Source organism: Callithrix jacchus, chromosome 17, assembly GCF_049354715.1.
Source record: "Callithrix jacchus isolate 240 chromosome 17, calJac240_pri, whole genome shotgun sequence".
Classification (NCBI taxonomy): Eukaryota; Metazoa; Chordata; class Mammalia; order Primates; family Cebidae; genus Callithrix; species Callithrix jacchus.
Window position 1 is genome coordinate 76,755,358 of NC_133518.1, and position 21,359 is coordinate 76,776,716.

General features: G+C 41.2%; 1 protein-coding gene and 1 pseudogene across 1 annotated transcript in view; one reads left to right on the top strand and one right to left on the bottom strand.

The window, feature by feature from the left end:
• The window catches only part of SCN11A (sodium voltage-gated channel alpha subunit 11), a 107,907-nt gene that overhangs the window by 37,631 nt on the left and 48,917 nt on the right, over nt 1-21,359 (bottom strand). The window contains exons 12-17 of the mRNA XM_035278128.3: nt 19,004-19,133; nt 17,721-17,959; nt 15,858-16,037; nt 12,835-13,209; nt 10,221-10,652; nt 291-404 (exon numbers count right to left, since the gene is read on the bottom strand). Coding sequence (XP_035134019.3) covers nt 291-404; nt 10,221-10,652; nt 12,835-13,209; nt 15,858-16,037; nt 17,721-17,959; nt 19,004-19,133 — 1,470 coding nt within the window. The remainder of the gene's footprint in view (nt 1-290; nt 405-10,220; nt 10,653-12,834; nt 13,210-15,857; nt 16,038-17,720; nt 17,960-19,003; nt 19,134-21,359) is intronic.
• Nucleotides 5,355-5,593, top strand: LOC118148847 (myocilin opposite strand protein pseudogene; annotated as a pseudogene).

The following is a 21,359-nucleotide window of genomic DNA, read 5'->3' on the forward strand; positions in this document are numbered from 1 at the left end:
CAGTCTAGAGACATTTTTCATTATCACAATGGAAGGATGCTACTGGCATCAAATGCATAGAGGCCAAGCATATGGATAAACATAATTCACAGAGAAGCTCGCCACACAAATAATTGTCCTGCTCCAAATGTTAATAGCAGTAAAGTTGAGAAACCTGGCCTAGACTTTTGCTCAAGACTCAATTCTTGCAATTTTCTCTGCATTATTTTACCATTTTTCCATAATGCCAACCCCGGAGAAGGTTTGTGGATGAGCCACAAGTTCCTCTGACAACATCCTAGGAAAATTACCTTTCGGGGATTCTGTACGGTCAGATGAGGCTCATCTTCAGAGAGCATGTCAATTTCCACACTTCGAACTCTCTGGCTGATGGGCTTCTTGGTCTCCTGATGTAGTTCACAGGCCTAACACAGAAAGCCCAGAACAGAATTAATATTCCTCCTGGACATGTCACTTAAGATGAAAGAAGTGTGAATGCTGTTTGGTTTTCTGTTTGTCATGAGAATAAGCCTTTGACATTATAACTCTTTTTTCTCTTTAAAAACTGTTCCTGGCCAGGTGTGGTGGCTCACACCTGTAATCCCAGCACTTTGGGAGGCTGAAGTGGGTGGATCACCTGAGGTCGGGTGTTCAAGACCAGCCTGACCAACATGGGGAAACTCTGTCTCCACTAAAAATACAAAATTAGCTGGGCATGGTGTCACATGCCTGTAATCCCAGCTACTCGGGAGGCTGAGGTGGGAGAATCACTTGAACCTGGGAGGCAGAGGTTGCGGCGAGTGGAAATTGCGCCATTGCACTCCAGCCTGGGCAACAAGAGTGAAACTACATCAAAAAAAAAAAAAAAAAAAAAAAAAAAAAACCTGCTCCTGGAAGAATCAATGTAATAGAATTCTGGGACAACTACTAGAGGAAACAGATTTTGAACTTGTTGCAAAGATACATAATCAAAACAGTATGGTTCTGGTACAAAACTGAGCAAGTAATTCAGAAATAAAACTTATATGGGGATTTAATGTGTTTTAAATGTGCCCTTTCAAGTCAATGGCTAAATAATAAGTTACTTAATAAATGATACACAATGCCATAATATAGCAAAAATATATATATATATAATCATATGGTATTCTGATGTAAAAATAAATGAATGAAAATTTTGAAAAATAACTTGTTATCATGTGGGGTACAGAGAGTTTCCTTAGCAAAATAGGAAACAAAAAGGCATAAGGAAAAATATGAAAATATATCACTACATAAAACTGAAAAATAAATTTTGTCTGATGACCCACAGGGATATTTAAGAAGGACGTGTAAATTCATTCGAGCACGTAACCAAGCAGCTTAGCAGCTGCGCCTCAAACTGTGTTTTAAACTCTTTTTCTTCTTTTCCGCTTCCTCTTTCCCCTCCAAGTTTCAAGATGTAACTCTGAGACAAACTGCATGTGTGTTACCTCTCATCTTGAAATACAACCTCAGAATGTGCTGTGAACCTCCACTTCCTGTCCTTTCCCATGCTACACTCCCATGCCTTATGCACACTTATTTACCTAAACACTTTTTAAGCACACACCATGTTCTTTTATCTGGTCATATATTTTCTTAGAAGCTTCATGAGTCAGATCCCATAGGGACCAGGTACCTCTGGAATTCTCTCTCCAACAAAAGGTTATTTCAAGAACGGAACTTACTCCTGGCTGTAGAGTGACTACAAGATTGACTGCAACTAGTTTATAATCTGGCAGGATCCATGATGGCGCCAGCCCCTTCACCAAATGGGGCAATAATTCAAGCGGAGCAAGTCACACCTCCTGGTACCTCCTAGTTCCTCTCGCCTATTCTGCATCTCAAACCCGTTCTTTAAAAACCCCCACATTCCTTCCACAAATTGAAGAGTAGAATGGCTCTCTGCTCTTCCCCTTGCCAGTACAGACAATAACAGAATATTGCTCTTTCTTATCATAATTTGTTATTATTTTGAATTATTTTCATAGGCAGCTGCCAGCCAGACCCTTCTGCTGGTTATAGCCACATCTGGGTGAAGGTTGTATCCTAACATCTATGTGAAGACTCCTGCAACTTTGACATTATAAGGTCAGAGTTCAGGAACATTTCTCCACACATGTAATGGCATATATAAAAATACGGACACATACAAATATAGCCACAAATATATCTTACAAACATACAAATACAAAAGGGGGTAATCTATCTATGCACTAGACACCGAAAAGATATATAAAGTAGTAAGAATTTAAATAAGATAGCATGTAATGTTGTCTAAAAGTACACTGTATGAGGAAGGGAACCAGAGCTATAGTTAAGGCTTGAAACTGCGGACTGAGGTAAAGTTCTTGCACTTCAGAGAGAAAGTCAAAAACAAAAACAAAAACAAAACAGTGTAGCAAATGCTTGTAACTACAACTGTACAAAGCTGCACACTTAGGGAGACAGGAAGAAGTACAACCTCAGAAACAGGGCCTGGCAAAGGTACCCACTGGTTCAGTGACTCAAGCTGCACTATGACTTGTATCACTATTGGATAAGAATCCAAAGTTGGCAATATGAGACATGGTTCTGAAATGGATGTCACAGAAGGGTTTATTAGAGACAATCATAGAACTTAGTCTGCAAAGAGGGTGGCAGATCCTCCCGCTGAGGGTGAGCTTTTAAGCTGACATTCCAAAATACCTGAGGAAACAAACATAAAATCAGTAGACTTCGTAAAATTCGCGACTAGAAGATGAAAGCAACACAATAATCTGAAAATGTCTTTAAATTAACACATTTAGAATTTAATGAAGAAGTCACATAGAGTTTCACTTCCTGGATGAGAGCATGAGAATCTCTGTGGACCTTCTCTCCTGGGAAATACGTGGTGAAAACTGTTTTAAAAATACTTAAAGTCTCTGGAAATTATTCTGAGAGTGTACAGCAAATGAAGAAACATTTGCTCAAGAAAATCTACTAAAATTCATAAGAATGGTAGCAATTGATGATATTTAAGCCGTAATCTGACCTTCCCCCTCCCCTGACCCTTCCAGCCAAGTTTTATGGAGGCTCCACTCCAGACAGAGGTGGCAATGAAGATAGGGCTCCCTCTATCCTAGCTCCCAGTCAAGGGATATGGTGATGGGTGCATCAACATCTCACAAATCACTGCTAAAGAACTTATCCATGTAACCAAAAAGCACTTATTCCCCAAAAACTATTGAAATTTAAAATTTTTTTTAAACAAAATTGACAAAAGATATTGAGCCTTTTGAATGGAAAGGCACATCAATGATCTCTGCATAAAAGGAAAATCTTTTTAAATGCTTACATTTAAAAAAAATACAGCCTACATGTTAAATTACGTATTGCAGGCCAGTTGAGGTGACTCATGCCTATAATCCCAGCACTTTGGGAGGCCAAGGTGGGCAGATCGCCTGAAGTCAGGAGTTCAAGACCAGTCTGGCCAAAATGGTGAAACTCCATCTCTATTATAAATACAAAATTAGCCAGGCATGGTGGTGCACGCCTGTAATCCCAGCTACTCAAAAGGCTGAAGCAGGGGAATTGCTTGAACCCGGGAGGTAGAGGTTGCAGTGAGACAAGATTTCACCATTGCACTCTAGTCTGGGTGACAAGAGTGAAACTCTGCCTCAAAAAAAAAAAAATGCCTATTGCATATGTATTTTATCTCAGGGCAAGTCCTGGCACATGGTAGTCATTCAATGCACTTGAAATAAAGAAATGCTGTTTAGTATTATTAAAATGATAATCCCATTTTTCAGTACATAAATGATTACAACACCAAGAAATGTCTACCAATAAAAATGCATGAGTTATTGGAAAAGAAAAAGAAAAAGAGCTGCAAGCCACCAGCATTTCTTATCTCTTCCAAATCTGAGTTAAGCCCTCTAAATTTCTGGTGAGCGTGGCCAAAAAGTTGGCTTCCTTTTTCTATCTAGCCCTCCACGTATAGGGCAGAGACTTTATCCCAGAAGTGCAGCCCAAGAACACTAGAATCACCCTCATTCCAGCTTACTTGTATGGCAAAATTTTGTTCTGGGGGTGGGAAGGATTAGGAAAGAATGAAGCTGAGAAGTTGAGAGGCTACTGCTCCTGCCCAAGTGCCTGGAATTCTGTGTGAGCGATTTTGCCCAGAGTGGGAGGCAATTCCCAAGAAAAAAGGCTCTGAAGCTCTCAGTAGAACAGACTTTATCTGAAACTAAGTGGTGTGGGAAAGTAAGAGTCTAAGAGTGCTCTTGAAAACAACGGATAGTTTGATGGTAAGCAAGTAAGAAGAGACTGGTAGCTCTCCTTCATTAAAGGAAACAAACTGAAACATAGGTCAGCAAGTTCACCACAAAGTATGGCAAGAGACAGCTAAGTAGAGTCCCCCTGGGGTCAAAACAAATCTGAAAGGCAGCACTTAAAAGCTATCACTTTCTGAATTTAATTGAATCAGATAATTGAGCAATTTATGCCCCATGGCATTGTCAAGGAAAACAGAGCAATTATCTAGCAATTAGTTGAGCCTAAAATCTAAGTGTGGCAGACAGCTTAACAGAGAGATCACAGGAGACGGTCGAAGATTGTCTTGCTGAAATAGCAGTCATCCTAGACTGACTGTGTGCACGTCCATGGATCTGCTCTCCTAGGAGTGACACCAAAGCTTTCACATTGTGTGTGAACAGAGGGGGATGGGTTGGAGAGGGAGCAGATCCACTAAAATAGGCTAGCCGGATTACCATTTAATAAAGAGGCCCCAGAGAGGAGAAACGGGAATCAGTTACAGAGTTTTCACAATATGCTACTTAAAATGTCCAATTTTTAACAAACATTATGAAATATGAAAAAAAAAAAAAAAACCAACAGGAAAACTTCCCCATCCCCACCTTATGATTCACACAGGGGGAAAAAGTCAGTAACAAAATCTGCACATGAAAGGGTCAAGATGTCAGAGGTAATGGACAAAGAATGCAAAGAAGCCGTTATAAATACATTTAAAGAGTTAAAGGTACAGTGCTTAAGGAAATAAAAGGTATGACACTGTACAATCAAATACAAAATATCAATATAAATTATATTTTAAAGAGAACCAAGTAGAATCTTTGGAGTTGAAAACTATCATAACTGGAACCAAGTTCAGAGACTCAAGAGCTGCTCAAGGGAGCTGACAGCACACTTGATGGACACGTAACAGCACCTTAGTGCTAACTGTCCTTCATCTCAGGTGGAGTAGCTGGTATGTGGGTAAAAAATGCCATGAGGACGTTTTGTAGCAAATCCATGAGTTGACATGTAAAAGCTGACCTGAGATTAAAAGCTGCAGTAACCCTAAATTCCTCAGATCCCCTGAGTGCAAGGTCATGGCTCAGAAAAGCCCTGTGGACAACACCATTAATCTCCCCTACAAGGATTTGACCTCCGAGGTGACCAGGCGCAGAGTCATCATGACCACCAGAAAAGAGAGAGTCACCCAGAAAAGTGATGAAGCTAAGATGCTCTCCCACTTGGATTGGGAGCAAGCCCCTCCCCTCACAGGACCCACCTCAGAGTACCGCCTGCCCCACGTCCCTCTCCAGCTGAGGATCCCACCGACTCCTAAGATAAAAACTTTGAGTTATTTTGAAATGAATTCTTACACAGAACTCCAGAAAATAGTTTCAGTGGTGTTCTTGCGGTTTGTCTTAGAAGACTCTTGAAGATCTTTGTTTTTTACTATTTTTCTTCATCACCTAGAATTACCATACAGTGTGGTTTACCCTTGTGAATATACTTAGTCATTTTCGATTTTTCAAGCCAAGTCACTGATACAATATGCATAGACTTTGATGTTTAATTTATGTCATTTTTTAGAACTATTGCTGTAGTCAGTTATATTTAAATTAATAAAGAATTATCAGGCCTTATTGTTTATTACTAAATCTGAATCCATGAAAAGGCCAGGGCTTTAGAGTCCAGAATTTAAAGATCTTAGGTAGTGGGAACCCCGAGGTAGCTGGATTTTCAAAATGCAACCCAGGACACTACAGTTGTGTGGCCCTGTAACTAACTAGCTTAATGGAGCTGCATTTCCATGCTGTGTGCTAGGGCTAGGGTGGTTGAATTTTGTGTTTATTGACAATGTTTTTAGAATTTGCTTCTGGGAGATTTCAAGTGATTTTCAAACTCTGTAACGGAAACTCTACCCTGAAAAGCAGCCAAGTGCAGGGTGGTTCTGCTGGGGAGAAGTCTATTGCTTGAGTCCCCTCCAAGCTCCTTGACCTCAGTGCACCTCTAAGGACCCCCAGAGCTCTTCTGAATTGTTTGAATGCATCAAACATGTGATAATTCTGGCATACATACACATATAAGAAAGACTCCTACATGCCATCCTTTATTTCATCTGCTTCTTCCTAGAGTCCTTGCAGCTGTTCTCTCTCCAGGCCGGCCCTTAGAAATGTGCTCTGGCTCCCCTATGAAAAAGGAACCTAAGCTTCTGTACCACATTGTGGGGTTGGGGTAATCACTCTGTGATCTCCCACACCCCTAACCCCAAGCATTTAATAAAACAGATGTGCCTTTGTTTAAAAAAAAAAAAAGAAAAGAAAAGTATCATAACTGAAATGAAAAAGTTACTAGAGGGACCAACAGTACATTTGAAGAAAGAACCAGTGAATTTAAAGATGAATCAATGGAGACTGTGCAATCTAAAGAGGACACACACACACACACACACACCCCAGAAGAAAGAAAATAGAGCCTCAGAGAAAGCACCGTTAAGCATACAAACCAGAAAGGAAAGAGAGAAAGGAGCAGAAAAAATACTTAAGTAAGTAATGGCTGGACACTCCTCAACATTGATTGAAAACATTAATCTACACATTTTAGTCCATTTTATTCTGCTAGAATAGAATTCCTGAAGTAATTCATAAAGAACAGAGGTGTATTTCCTATAGTTCTAGAAGCTGAGAAGACCAGGATCAAAAGGGTAGCATCCTGTGAGGGACTTCTCACTGCAACATCACGCGGCAAGACAGAGAAAGGAGGGAAAGGGGCCAAACTCATCCTTTTATTAGGAACCCACTCCCACAGTAACTAAACCACTCCCACAACAGCACTAAGCCATTCATGAGGCCAGAGCTCTCGTAATCTAACCTCTCAACATTGCTACTTTGGGAATTAATTCTCTAACACGTGAACTTTAGAGGACACATTCAGACCCTAGCACTCCACATCCAAGAAGCTCAATGAAACCCCAAGTAGAAAAAACACAGCGTTCCACACCTGGATATATCATAGTAAAAGTGCTGGAGGACAAAGAAAAGGGAAAATCTTCAAAGTAGCGTGAGAAAAGTGGTTCATCATGTACAAGATGACACGGATGAAATTAACACTGACCTCGCATTAGAAATAATGGAGGCCAAAAGGCAGTGATATGATATATTCAAAGTGCTGAAAGAAAAAACAACAGTGAACCAAGATTTTTATATCTAGTGAGGCTATCTTTCAAAAATCGAAATGAAATAAACACATTTCCAGATAAACAGAGAGAATTCTTTGGTAGTTGGCCTACCTTATAAGGAATACTAAAAGAGATCCTCCAGACTGAAAAAAAAGTGACCCTAAGTGGTAACAGAACACCCCCCAACACAACACACACACACACACACATACACACACACACACACACACAAATGTATGGTAAAAAGATTTCTTTTCCTTTCTTCTTTTAGCTGATTTCAAAAGCAATTGTGTAAAACAATATGTTTAAAATTGTGTTGCTGGGTATGTAACATAGGAAATAAAATATATTTGCTAATATGAGCACAAAGGATATGGGTGGAAGCAACGTTGCATTGGAGTAAGGAAATCACACCTGCAGGTAACTCACGTTCACAGGAACAAATGAAGAGAGCCAAAGTAACTGCAAGGTTCTTTGAACTGACTGCACCACGGACTACACCATAGTTAGGCCATGGTGACACCTATGACCCTCACGTACACCTCCAGATAGCCTCCCAGAGCCAGAAATCCTGAGATAACAAGAAAACTGAAAAAGGAGAAGGGTAGCTACCTCCTGCAGGGCCTGATTAACTGACCTTATGACAGCCCACAATTGTTCTGCCTCAACTGATAAGTCGACCTTGTGACACTGCACCCTGTGGCCTGATTAACTGACCTTGCAACATTCTACCATTGTTCCTGCCTCAACTGGTAAGTTAATCTCATGATGTTGGACCCTGTGACACCCCCCACCCCCGGCTTGCAAAAAACCACCCTATAAACCACCAAGGCACAGGTATATCTGTACAACAAACCTGCATGTTCTACACATGTACCCCAAAACTGAAAGCATAATAAAAAAATTTTTTTAACCACACTAAAGTGTAACTTTCCATTACTTACCCTCAATCTATAAAACCAGCTCCTATCCACACCCGCTGCTGACCCTCTTTTCAGACCCAGCCCACTCACACCCGGTGAATAAACAGCCTTGTTGCTCACACAAAGTCTGTTTAGGTGGTCTTCTCATTCAGAGTACACTTAACAGTAGCTAAAAAGTTTATTAAAATAAATCTTATAAATATTAAAGTAAAATTTTAATTATTTTATTATTATTAAAATAAATCTCACTCTTTTCTTTTCTGAGCTTCTTTAGTAGACATCTAACTATATTAAGTAATAATAAAAATATATTGTTTGAATTTTAATATATATGGATATGATATGTATAATTAAAAACAGTACAAAAAGAAGAGAGAGGAAATAGAGCTATATATGAGTAATATTTCTATAGCTTACTGGAATTAATATAAATCTGAGATAGATTCTGATGAATTAGATATATATGTCAAATTTTAGAACACCCAAATAAAGAAATAATTCAAAAAGATGGTAAAACAAAAAGTACTAAAGACATTAAAACATTATACTAGAAAATATTTACTTAATGCAAATGAGGCAATATAGAAATAATAAAGAAAAAAATAGAAGAAAAGGGGAAAATATGAGAAGTACATCAACTATATTAATAAAAGCATTAAATATGAATGGGTTAACAACCCAAACAGAAGGCAGAGATTCCCAGAATAGATGAGACAGCAAGAGTCAATTATACACTGAGGAGGACAGTTTGAATTTTAGATTCAAAGATATAAATAGATTGAAAGTAAAAAGATGGAAAAAGACATGTAACACAAACAACAACCATTTAAAAAGCTGGGATGACTCTTTTAACATCAGACAAGCTAAAATCCAAAATAAAAAAACTTGCTAGAGATAAAGAGGGACATTTTATAATAATAAAAGAGTCAAAATATCGGGAAGATGTAGCATTTATAAACATATATAAAACTAACAGAGGAGCCTCAAAATACATGAAGCAAAAAGTGACGTAATTGTTGGGAGAAACAGACAATTCAACAATAAACATTGGAGACTTCAATACCCCATTTTCAGAAATGAATGAATAACAACTAGATAGAAGATCAGCAGGGAAATGGAAGATTTGAACAAAACTACAAACCAGTTAAAACTAGCAGACATCTATAGGACACTTGATTCCAAATGGCAGAATACATGTTCTTCTCAGGTATACAGGAAACATCTCCAGGATAGACAATACACTAGTCTATAAAACAAGCCTTGAAAATTTAAAAGGGCTGAAATTATACAAAGTATGCTCTCTGATCACAATGGAGTGAAATTAGAAATTAATAACAAATAGAAATTTGAGAAATTTATAAGTATTAAACAATTTTAAATAGGCAGTGGGTCAAAGAGAAATCATAAGAAAAATTAGAAAATAAGCTAAAATATAAATATAATTCAATATATAGAAAATAAAAACAGGCCAGGCACGGTGGCTCAAGCCTGTAATCCCAGCTACTCAGGAGGCTGAGGCAGGAGAATTGCCTGAACCCAGGCGGTGGAGGTTGCGGTGAACAGAGATTGCGCCATTGTATTCCAGCCTGGGTAACAAGAGTGAAACTCCGTCTCAAAAAAAAAGAAAAGAAAATCAAAGTACATTTGATAGTCCCCTCTGCACTCTTGTGGCACCTCCTATCTGTGCCACACCTGTAGGACCACAATAAGGAACTTGCCCCGAGATGTGCACGTGGGTATCCAAGGGCAGCCACATTTTACACCCTTATTATCCTTGCATAGTGCCCAGAACAGGGCAGGCAACCAGTGCCCTGTGGCAGCTTCAGCTTTGTATGACCTCTAAGCCTATGTGTGAACCTTCATACCTGTTGTTCAGCCTCAGGTTGTGTGATGGGCTGTGCATTATCTCCACCAGAAAATTCAACATCATCTTCCTCCTCTGCAAGTGGAGCCAACCAAGTCCGATCGTGCCCGACGCCCAAGGTCTTTGGTACAGAGGCTTGAATACCAAGCTCCTCCTGGGTCTCTGAGCCCCTTTTCGTCTCTCTGACCAGGGGAATGAAGTCTTTGCTTTGTGCAGCACAGCCTCCTGTCACCTCTTTTTGCTTTGGTGACTTTTGCTTCCAGCACCACTTATGGAAAAAATGCTCAAGAGTGTGTATCACAAAACAAAAAGCCCAGTGGAATCGATCCAGTGCTAACTGGACTTTAGTTTTCCTGGCCTCTCCTTCTACGCTTCCATTTCTTTCCTCATTGCTAAAGGAATTGAGCAGTAAGGCAATGAAGAGGTTGAGCACCTGAGGATGGGGTGGGTAACAAGAAGAATGGAAAGTTTAGCAAAGGAAAGGATACAGCAGGTTTCCAGAACAACTTTTCCCCAGAACTAAAAACAGAATCAAGTGAGAGTTTTATGTTCTGCCGTCTCCTAAGAAAGTTCGAATATACAATAAATAAAAGAACAGAAGATTGAGAAAGAAATAGAAGCAGGAAGACAGAATAAAAAATGAAATTAAAGGGTGCAATGGCCAAGTCCAGTTTCCTACATACAGACAACATGGATGAGTAGACCCTGGCCAGGGAAAAGCAGGAGATAACCATGACGCAAAATTAAGAACATACATTTCTTGGGGAACAGCTGGATAGTGAGCTTTGATTTTTTTCTGGAATTTCCCACAAGGATATTAATCTGATACTCAAGACCAATGTGCAGTCCTTTCTTGTTTGCATATTTGTGAGATGATGTACATTGCAGTCTCTTCCGGTCCTGTTGCCCTAACCTCAGGAACGTACTGGGGCCAAGCCAAGGGGGTTGGACCAAATCTGCAACTCTTCTGCTGAAACAAATACCACTTCAAAATCAGGTAATCTCAATAGCATCCTACCTGGGTTCTTTGCTCATAATTACACACCCTCTTATTCATCCTCTTTGCCTCCTCAAATTCCTTCGTTTGTGGCTCTCTTTAGCTCAACAACAGACAGCCTTTGAGGAGAAGTGCCTGGTGGGTGTGAATGGGTCTAGTCACAGTTCCTCAGTTTCACTGTGAGAGTTCCCATCTCTGGATCTTTGCTTAAGCTCTCCTCTATTTGTCTAAGTCCTCCTTTCCTTAGAAGTGGTCTTCTCAAGTTCTGTAATCTTCCACAACTCCTTTCTCAGTGCTCTCCTCCCACTCCCATTGGTGAGGCCCTGTTCTGAGCTTTTGTATGTACCACTTACTATCTATGTACACCATTTGTTAGGTACTTAGGATAAAGCTATCATATGTAGAGAGTTAGTTATATCGCACCATTGCACCAACTTGATCCTGCAGAGCTTGTGTAGTAAGGGTATGAGGTACACTTAATTAGCGTCCCCATAAATATCTATGCTTCCAGCTACAAGTAACAGACTTAAACCAGCTTATACAACAAAAATCTGTAGCATAACAAGAAGTTTGGAAATAGAACAGGGGACCAACTATAACACAAACACAGGTTTGTTCTCTCTTTTCACTCCACCTGCCTCAGTGTTGGCTTTGTTTTAGCCTGGTTCTTCTCATGGTTGCATAATGTTTGGTTTGGCCCGGCACTAACCCTCACAGAAGTTAAGACAACAGGACCTAAAGAAACTGCACAAACTATACCACCTCTCAATTTGTGCAAACAGGAGAGGGTTGCACAGTAGTCCTAGATGTCAGATCCATATTTTTGTGGGCAATTCCACCAAAGTTCCAACCTCATGATCTGGCTTTTCCAGGGGTCATGGTCATAAAAAAGCCCAGAGGAAGTAAAAGGATCATTTTTTTTAACACATATTTTTTAAGAACAAAAGGTTTGGCTGGGCGCGGTGGCTCACACCTGTAATCACAGCACTTCGGGAGGCCAAGGTGGGTGGATCACGAGGTCAAGAGATCGAGAGCATCCTGGCCAACATGGTGAAACCCCGTCTCTACTAAAAAATACAAAAATTAGCTGGGTGTGGTAGTATGCCACTGTAGTCCCAGCTATTCGGGAGGCTGAAGCAGGAAAATTGCTTGAACCCAGGAGGCGGAGATTGCAGTGAGCTGCGATTGTGCCACTGCACTCCAGCCTGGTGCCTGGTGACAGAGCAAGACTCTGTCTCAAAAGTAAAGAAAAAAAAAAAGGACAAAATATCGTTCTCCAGTTTCTCCAATGGACATCTCTTTACATCTTATTGACCAAATCAAGTCCCAAACTCCTATTTGAGCCAATCACTGGGGGAGAGGATACTATTGTCTTAGAATAATCTTCTGGAATGAAATCGATGTTGGGGCATCAGTCAAATGAGTAATATGTGTCAAAGAGGTTTTTGTCATGCTTATCATACTTTTTTCAAACAAGATTTGAATGAGCATTTCAAATATTTATTTGGCATTATATTTAGAATAATAATTTTTACTAGTAAAGTTTTGCAAAAGAAGTAATGCATTTGACAGGCATGTAGGGATTTTTCTTTTTGAAAAAAAAATCTAAGAAACATACCACAAGTTTTCCTATCACCGTGATCAATACGAAGACAATAACACACAACGACGTGTTCGCTTCTTGCATACATTCCCACATGTTTTCGATCCATTCCCCGCAGAGGATGCGGAATACCACTAGGAAGGAGTGCCAGAAATCCCCCATGTGCCAGTGCCGTAAACATGAGACTGTCGGGTCTGTCGGGTCACATAATTTTGCACTCTTTAGGGAGTTGAAGCTAGAACCAAAAAGCTGCATGCCAGCTACTGAGAAAATAAAGATCACAATGGCCAGGACCACAGTCAGGCTTCCAAGGGCTCCAACAGAGTTGCCAATTATTTTAATTAGTGTGTTCAAAGTTGGCCAGGATTTGGCTAACTTGAAGACCCTGAGCTGTAAAAACAGACAACAAACAAAAGCGGAAGAAAAGCCGGTTGAGTACAACTCCGTCTGCTCATCTATAAAGCAAATGACATATACCCAAACTACAGCACTTACAACATCCAAAACTCTTTTTAAAGCTAAATCCATCCTCAACATAGTCACCAACTCTCTGTCATAATCTGAAACTCACCTGTATCTACTTTTTTATTTGAAAATGGAAATATTTTGTTTTAGTTTTTTAATAATAAAGACTTTGGGACCAGCATGGTGACTGAGCTACATAATTATTATATAAAATGAATGTTTTGGGATTCTATGTAACATACCAAGGGTCAGAAAACTGACTGAGAGCCAGATCCAGCCCAGTGCCTTTTTTGTTTTTTTGGCATGATCTCAGAGACAGGAATATTTTTCCACATTTAAGTGATTGAAAAATAAATCAATCACACCAGACATAGTGACTCACACCTGTAATCCGAGCACTTTGGGAGGCCATGGTAGGTGATCCTTTGAGCCCAGGAGTTCAAGACCAGCCTGGGTAAGAGGGTGAAATCTCATCTCTACAAAAAATACAAAAATTAGCCAGGTGTGGTGGTGTGGGCCACCAGCTACTCAGGAGGCTGAGGAGGGAGGATGGCTTGAGCCTGGGAGGTGGAGGTTGCAGTGAGCTGAGATCATGCCACTGCACTCCAGCCTGGGCAACAGAGCCAGACTCTGTCTCGAAAAAAGAAAATAACAGGGCCGGGCGCAGTGGCTCACACCTGTAATCCCAGCACTTTGGGAGGCCGAGGCGGGTGGATCACGAGGTCAAGATATCGAGACCATCCTGGTCAACATGGTGAAACCCCATCTCTACTAAAGATAGAAAAAATTAGCTGGGCATGGTGGTGCGTGCCTGTAATCCCAGCTACTCAGGAGGCTGAGGCAGGAGAATTGCCTGAACTCAGGAGGCGGAAGTTGCGGTGAGCCGAGATTGCACCATTGCACTCCAGCCTGGGTAACAAGAGCGAAACTCCGTCTCAAAAAAAAAAAAAAAAAAAGGAAATAACAATAATCAAAAGGATATTTCATAATGCATTAAAATTATATGAAGTTCAAGTTTCAGCATCCATAAATAAAGTTTATTGGAACATAGCCATACTCACTGGTTTTTGAACGTCTATGGCTTTTTTTGTGCCTCAATGGCAAAGTTTAATGGTTGCAACAGAGACCACATGGCCTGTAAGGCTGAAAACGTTTACTATCTGGCCCTTAACAGAAAGTTTGCTAACTTCTGTATTACATAATTCAGACCACAAGTTTGAATCTAAGCCTCATAGGAATGATGAGAGTAACACGGCATTTGTAGGCAGGAGAGAAAAGGCAACCAGCTATTCAAGACTTGTATACTATTTCCAAAGATAAATTTTATCCCAGATCTTCACAGATATTATAGCAAACAACCTTAGAGAACACACAGCAACTATTGAATAGATTGTTTCTTATATTAACTTTTGATGTAAACTGATGGTTTTACTCCAAAGTACAATTTTGTTAAGCACATCCCCTATTTGGGGATGGAAATATTGCATCAGCAAGACTTCTGCTTGACGAGGACTGTCACTGTCTATGAGGACTGTCCCAGGAAAAAACTGTGGTTCCATTCTCATATACAGACAATGCCACAGATTTCCATGTACTAGAGCATGGCTGTAATAAGCCTAAATAATAATAAAGCAAATGCAATTTTGCTCACCAGAGTGCCAAGAAAACATTAGTAGAGAAGCTTAATAACAACCGACTTTGAGCGGTGTAACCTCTTTCTATATCCCAAGTATAAAAAGTATAAAATGTGCACTTAGGTAACTGAATAAAGCGTCTTACTTTATAGGCTTAGAAATCCTATCTGAAAAAAAAAAAAAAGGTAAATATCTTGGAAAGAGGACAAAACCCCACCTTGGAGGTTTTCTAGTTCCCTCTCGGATCTGATTTACCTGTAGTCCTCTGTCTATACCTCTCCTGGGCCCTGTCACGCTGTACTGTGCGTGCAGCCCTGCCCTTTACCACTCTGTGCTGGAAACTTCTCAAAGATAGTGATTTCCTCATCTTTGCACCTTCCCTCATGTCGGTTTTTATTAGGCACTCTGTAAAGGTTGTCAGAATGCTTCCAAACTGGATAGAGGGCAAAGACGACAGAGCAGGAATGTAGCACCGGCAGCAGTGAGAAGGAAACGTGGGATATCACCTGCCGGCAGCACCCATCCTTCCCCTGTGTTCTACAGTCTTCACCACCCACCTTGGTGAGCCCAATACGACCTGAGAGATATGAATATTTTTCCTTATTTATTATTTATTGTCTCAGAGCTCCATCGGGTAAGAGTGTTGGAGGGGTCGTACACACAGCAAGGAGCAGAATCCTCACACTGGGAGACACAATTTTGTGCCCAGTAGCCTAAAGGGTCATCCCTGGCAGGAAGGGGCTGGGAGTATAAGGTTTCAGCTAAGTGAAGACCCCCAGGGACTTGCAAGGCTAGTAAAGACCTGTGCAGGATGAGGAGAGCAGTTTTGGTTCTGGGTTAAGGTGAGATAAAGCTTAGTCCAAGACAGCTACTGAACTGGCTCAAGACTTTTTCACTCAGGCAGCTATGTTCACGCGGTAAAATAAGAAAGTGCCTTACCACTCTGAAGGAGCGCAAGAACGGCCAGCTTCTCTTTTGAAATATACCGTTCAGTACATCCGCAAAACTCAGAAGAGCGACAATGCTGTCGAAGACGTTCCAGCCTCGGCGAAAGTAGTGGTAGGGATCGAGGGCAATGATTTTTAGGCACATTTCTGCTAAAAAAATGCTAGTGAAAACCTACAGTGGGACAAAAAAGAATGAGAGAAGGAAGCTGTGGAGACACACGTTTATGAATGGCCCAAGGGAGGTACAGAGATTACAAAGAAATGAAAAGTATTCTCGCGTTGATACACTATACCCTAAAGTCCATGCAGTAGAAACATTTACTGTTGTAGCATGAACCTCACCATGACTTTACTGCTGTCTCCATCCCTCTCTATGGTGCCCAGAGCAATGTAACCAAGCTCCGAGACACCAGAATGGAAAATGAATGTTAGTTCTCATTCTGTTGAGGATAAGGCAAAATGGTATTACTGGTAGATGGCAGGATGACAGAAAGTGTCAGGCAATTTGTCCTCTGAATTCTCTTTAGAATATCAATTAAAGCAATCGAAATGGGGAGAGAAGGAACGCGTACAGTAGCCCTGAAAACTAATGATAAATATCCCCACACACTAGAATCGAGGAGGAGTTCACCGACCACCTAACTTCAACACCTTCATCAGAATAATTAAAAATAAAAACAAAAAAGGGGCACAGATCATAGCATTAGAAAACGCTTCCAGGGACCAAAAAAAAAAAAAATGCCTTTGAACAACTAGATATATAGGATAAGCCCTAGACTGGTTGTGGATGAAAGGAGAATTAGTGAATCAGAATATAATCCTAAAAACTTTCAGGATGCAAAGCTCACGCTTCCAGAACAAAACATCGCAGAACAGAAAGGAGAGGTAGGAATTACAGAAAGGGCTAAATGTTGCATTTTCCCTGAGCAGAACAGTTTTGTCTTGGTCTGCAATAATCAGATAAATACAGGCTTAGGAAATATGTGAAAATGTTAAATGTAGTAGCCAATTAAAAACTCAATCTGTCTTCCATATCTTGGCAGAAAATACAGCAAATCACAAATAAGACTGTGCTATTTGTCGTGAAGGAAGGATTTGCTCTGTTTCATTTGTATTTATTCGTATTTGGTAAGGTTTTCAGCTCATTAACTCATCAGCTATTTAGTGTAGATCATTTGGTGAGTAATTATTTATTGTTTCTGATATTTGAGGAACTAATTTTTCCTTGAGAAAAACGCCTTCTGCAAGAACCATAAACTGAGTGAACGGTCCTTGAAAAGTCTGCTCCCCTTAGTTTTCCCAATTTAACTGAGACTAGATGTATCCAGTGAGAAACATATTGAAGCAGGCTCAAGTCTGGAAATGCACCTCACCACACAGTGACCACCCCTCCAACAACCCCTCCCAGGAACGTGAACCTCCCAAGGCTGCCAGGCCCTGACTCATCTTTCCAGGGAGAATAACTAGTAATAGTAGTCACATTATTTTGTGACAAACGATGTCATGAATATCACTGGGGCCACAGTGGTCATTACCATGGTTCTCTAGATATTTTTCACATTTTCTTGATTATCCCAGAGAGCTGAGCTTTTAGAATGTCTGCTTGCATCCGGCTTACCACTGAATGACCAGACAGATGCCTGAACATACCACAGGGCCAACTCAGGGTCCGTGGGCAATTTCTGAAATGAACTGGGTAAAAGTAAAACCATAATGGACATCTTTTCCTGCTGCTCCTTTTAAAGGGACTGAAAACCTAGGTTAGGTTAGGCCATTCACAAAATGTTTAAACTTTGAAAGAGTTATACTTTAAAGTTGGAAGTATATTTTGTATTTTTAAAAAGAGTAAAGTTACCAAATTCCCTGTATTCAACATCTTCTCAAAACTGGCCTCCATCTTGTGATGCTCCATGGCCAAGAAGACAGTATTGATGATGATGCAGATGGTGATGGCCAGCTCAGTAAAGGGGTCGGTCATCACGATTCTCAGGACCTTCTTAATGGCAACCCACTGGGGGCAACAGTTCCACACGAGGTATTTGGATGCCAGGTTTTCCCCGCATGGGAGACAAGGCTCTTGTGACTTTTCTTGTTCTAGAGGAGAATGAGCGAGAGGTTGAGGAGTTAGCTCTGAAGCAACTCAGATGCCCTTTGCCTGAGTGCATTCCTTCATCCCTCTTCCCCAGAGCCTCTTCTACATGATCAGTTGTGAAAGGCTTTGATTTGTGTAGCCAGAAATGTTTTTCCACCAGTCACAGTGCAGAAGAGACTAGCATGTGGCATAGTCAAGTCCATCAAATATTTACACTCTTACTGAGCACCCAGGAGCTGGGCTTTTCTGTTAGAGATAAAGGCGTGGAAGTCGACACTGGCTGGCTGTGGGTCCAAGAGAGAGGTAGATACAGGCCCACTCAAGACAGACCAGAGGGTCAGCCGTAACAGAGGCAAAAGGGGTAACCAGGCCTCAAAGGAAGTGCATCTGTAAGCACTGAAACAGTAAAAGGCACTGTATCCACTAGCTGAGTTCAGGCCACCCCTGATTTCCGTGGCACCCCTGATTTCCGTGGCACCACTGCAGGGACACATGCAGAGCAAAGGAGATGATGTAACAGGCTCAAAAGTGCTAGAGGACTATTTGACACCCCCTTGCAGGGAATTGATCCTGCTTCTGAACACCAATGCGTGGCGTGGGGTCCTGTTACCTGCTGTTAATCCGTTCCATCAGATGGTTTGGGCCTGTCTACTATTGCCCATGTGGGATTGCTGACTCTAACTTCAATAGCGGCCACCTCCTGAAGATGTCAGTCTTCTGTTCTTTGACTGACTACTGTTGTCACTCAAATCTTCTGTGACTGCCTGGTCTGGTTGTGAGGCCCTGTCTATGCATTTGGTCTGAAGTCCCATCCCAAGTCTAGGCAGCTTCTACCACTACTTGAGGGCTAGTTTAGAGTGGGCCCACAGGGAAGGTCTGCTTCTCGTGAGCCACTTCGTTTAAATGCTCCAAAGAGGCATAGGAAGTCACTCTTTGCAGGATGGTACAGTAGCTTGGTTCCAAAACAGCCTCCTTTGCAGAGGGCTTCTAGAAAAATAGAAGGAATCACTGCAGTGCACTTTCCCTTGGATTGGGATGGAACTTACCCTTCATGGTGATGGTGAGGATGCTCACGGCACTCAGCGCTCTCTGCCTTTGGAGAGGATCTCCGTGCTCATCAAAGTGGTCCAGTGATAGATTATGGGACAGTCGTTTGGTTTGCTCTAGGAGCTGTGGCTATAAGAGAAGGCATGGCACACCTACTAAAGAAAGAGGCTGCCTCTCCTCAAAACTTAATGAACGACTTTGTTCCAAAGCTACAAGTAACCAAAGTGCTCAATATTTTCTATAGGTCGACTCACCTTGTCTTTACAGCATGCCAAATATTGTTTTCTTATTTCATATTTAACAGATAAGAGAAAGCTGCTTTCGTCATTTATATTTTTTATGCATGCACATTTCTAGAGTCCTATCTACAGAGATTTTACTTTCTCTGTGTTATATTCACTGCCAATAAAGAGCAAACAAAATTTTACAAAAAATTAGTGAGCAATGGTTCAGGGTATGAAAGCAACATAAAATCCAATTTGAAAACAATGTTTGCAAGAGGCAGCAGTGGAGTGTAAATTTAAAAAGGTGGATGGGGCCAGATTGTGAAGTGCTTTGAACATCTGCCTAAACTGATTTTTAAAACTGGCAGTAACTAAGAAGAACAGTCACACTAAATATCACAAAATGTATATGCCAAACCTCAAGCACACTCTCAGGCCGTGCCCAAGGGCGAGCTGACTCTCCCACATCTACCTACAGTTCTAAAGCCACTGGAATTAGAGTGCAAACCTCCCGCTATCCAGAAAACTTAGGTTTTCATAATGACCTATTTTCCAACGGTTCTGACTGATGAGGGCCCCAGAGGGAACTACCCTTTTGTGATAAGCCAATCTAGATAGTTTTTCTATGAGATGTCTCCCTATTCCTATAGCAGAGAACTGATCAGAGCAGTGGATGGGATCCTTCTACCTGATTCTGCAAAGGTCCCTTGATTTCCTTTCCCTGCCCCATTATCAGTCATACATATCTACTTTCTACATTCTGCATCTCCCTCTATCTCAGGAAAGTGGCTCTTGCCATCCTTACCTGTGTCTTCAGCATCTTCCTCTCTTCTGACTTTTCTCCAGACAATTACATTATGTGTGAACATCCCCATCTGAATGATAAGAATACCTTTTTCTGCTGCCCATCCCCCCAGCTTCATTTCTGCACATCACGCTGCCTAATCAACATTCCTGCTTGGAGGTCAAAAGCACCTCAAAATTGACACATTTGAAACTGAACATGCCATCTTTCCACTCTCAAAATGTGTGCCTTCCCTGTCTCCATAAATTACCCTCCATCAAGTTAATCATGTCAGAAGCCAGACCTCATCCCTACACTGTCCATTGACTCAATTCCTAAACTTCATCTTCTGCAGGTCATTGTTGTCTGTTAATCTGTCTTCATCCGCACCGCCCTAACCCTGGTCTAAGCCACAGCCACCTCTTACTTGGTTACTGCGACAACCTCTTAACTAGTTGCCTCCAGTCTTGCCCTCCTCCGATCCCCTATCTTCAACACATCCAGGATTTCATAAACCCCGTCATACTCCTCTCTCGCATAAACCTTTCAATGCTGCTTGCCCCTTGCCCTCAGTGCAAAGAGCAATCTCCTTAGCTTTGTTTTCCAGGTCTTTTGTGATCCCCCTATCTGGCTGTTATAGCCTCTTGCCACCCACCTTCCCCCGGCCTCATCACACATATGCATACATGAGCACACACAGACACACACACACACACACACACACACGCACACACAGCCAAGTTTTCTAGTGGGTCATGTTCTCCTGCTTGCCTTTGCTTCTAGGCTTTGCACATGCTGTTCTCTCTGCAGGTAATGCTCTTATTCCTTTTGCTGATGAATTCATCCTTTCAGCTGACACAATGCTTCTTCTGGGAACACTTTTCTTTCTTTTTCTTATTTATTTTTATTTTCATTATTTTTAAATTTTACTTTAAGTTCTGGGGTACATATGCAGATCTTGCAGGATTGTTACATAGGTATACACGTGCCATGGTGGTTTGCTGCCTCCATCCCCCCGTCACCTACATTAGGTTATTTCTCTTAATGTTATCCCTACCCAACCTCCCCACCTCCTGCTATCCCTCCCCTAGCACTCCACCCCTCAACAGACCCCAGTGTGTGATGTTCCCCTCCCTGTGTCCATGTGTTCTCATTGTTCAACACCGCTTATGAGTGAGAATATGTGGTATTTGGTTTTTTGTTCTTGTGTCTGTTTGCTGAGAATGATAGTTTCTAGATTCATCTGTGGCCCTGCAAAGGACATGAACTCATCATTTTTTATGGCTGCATAGTATTCCGTGGTGTAGATGTGCCACAGTTTCTTTATCCAGTCTATCTTTTATGGGA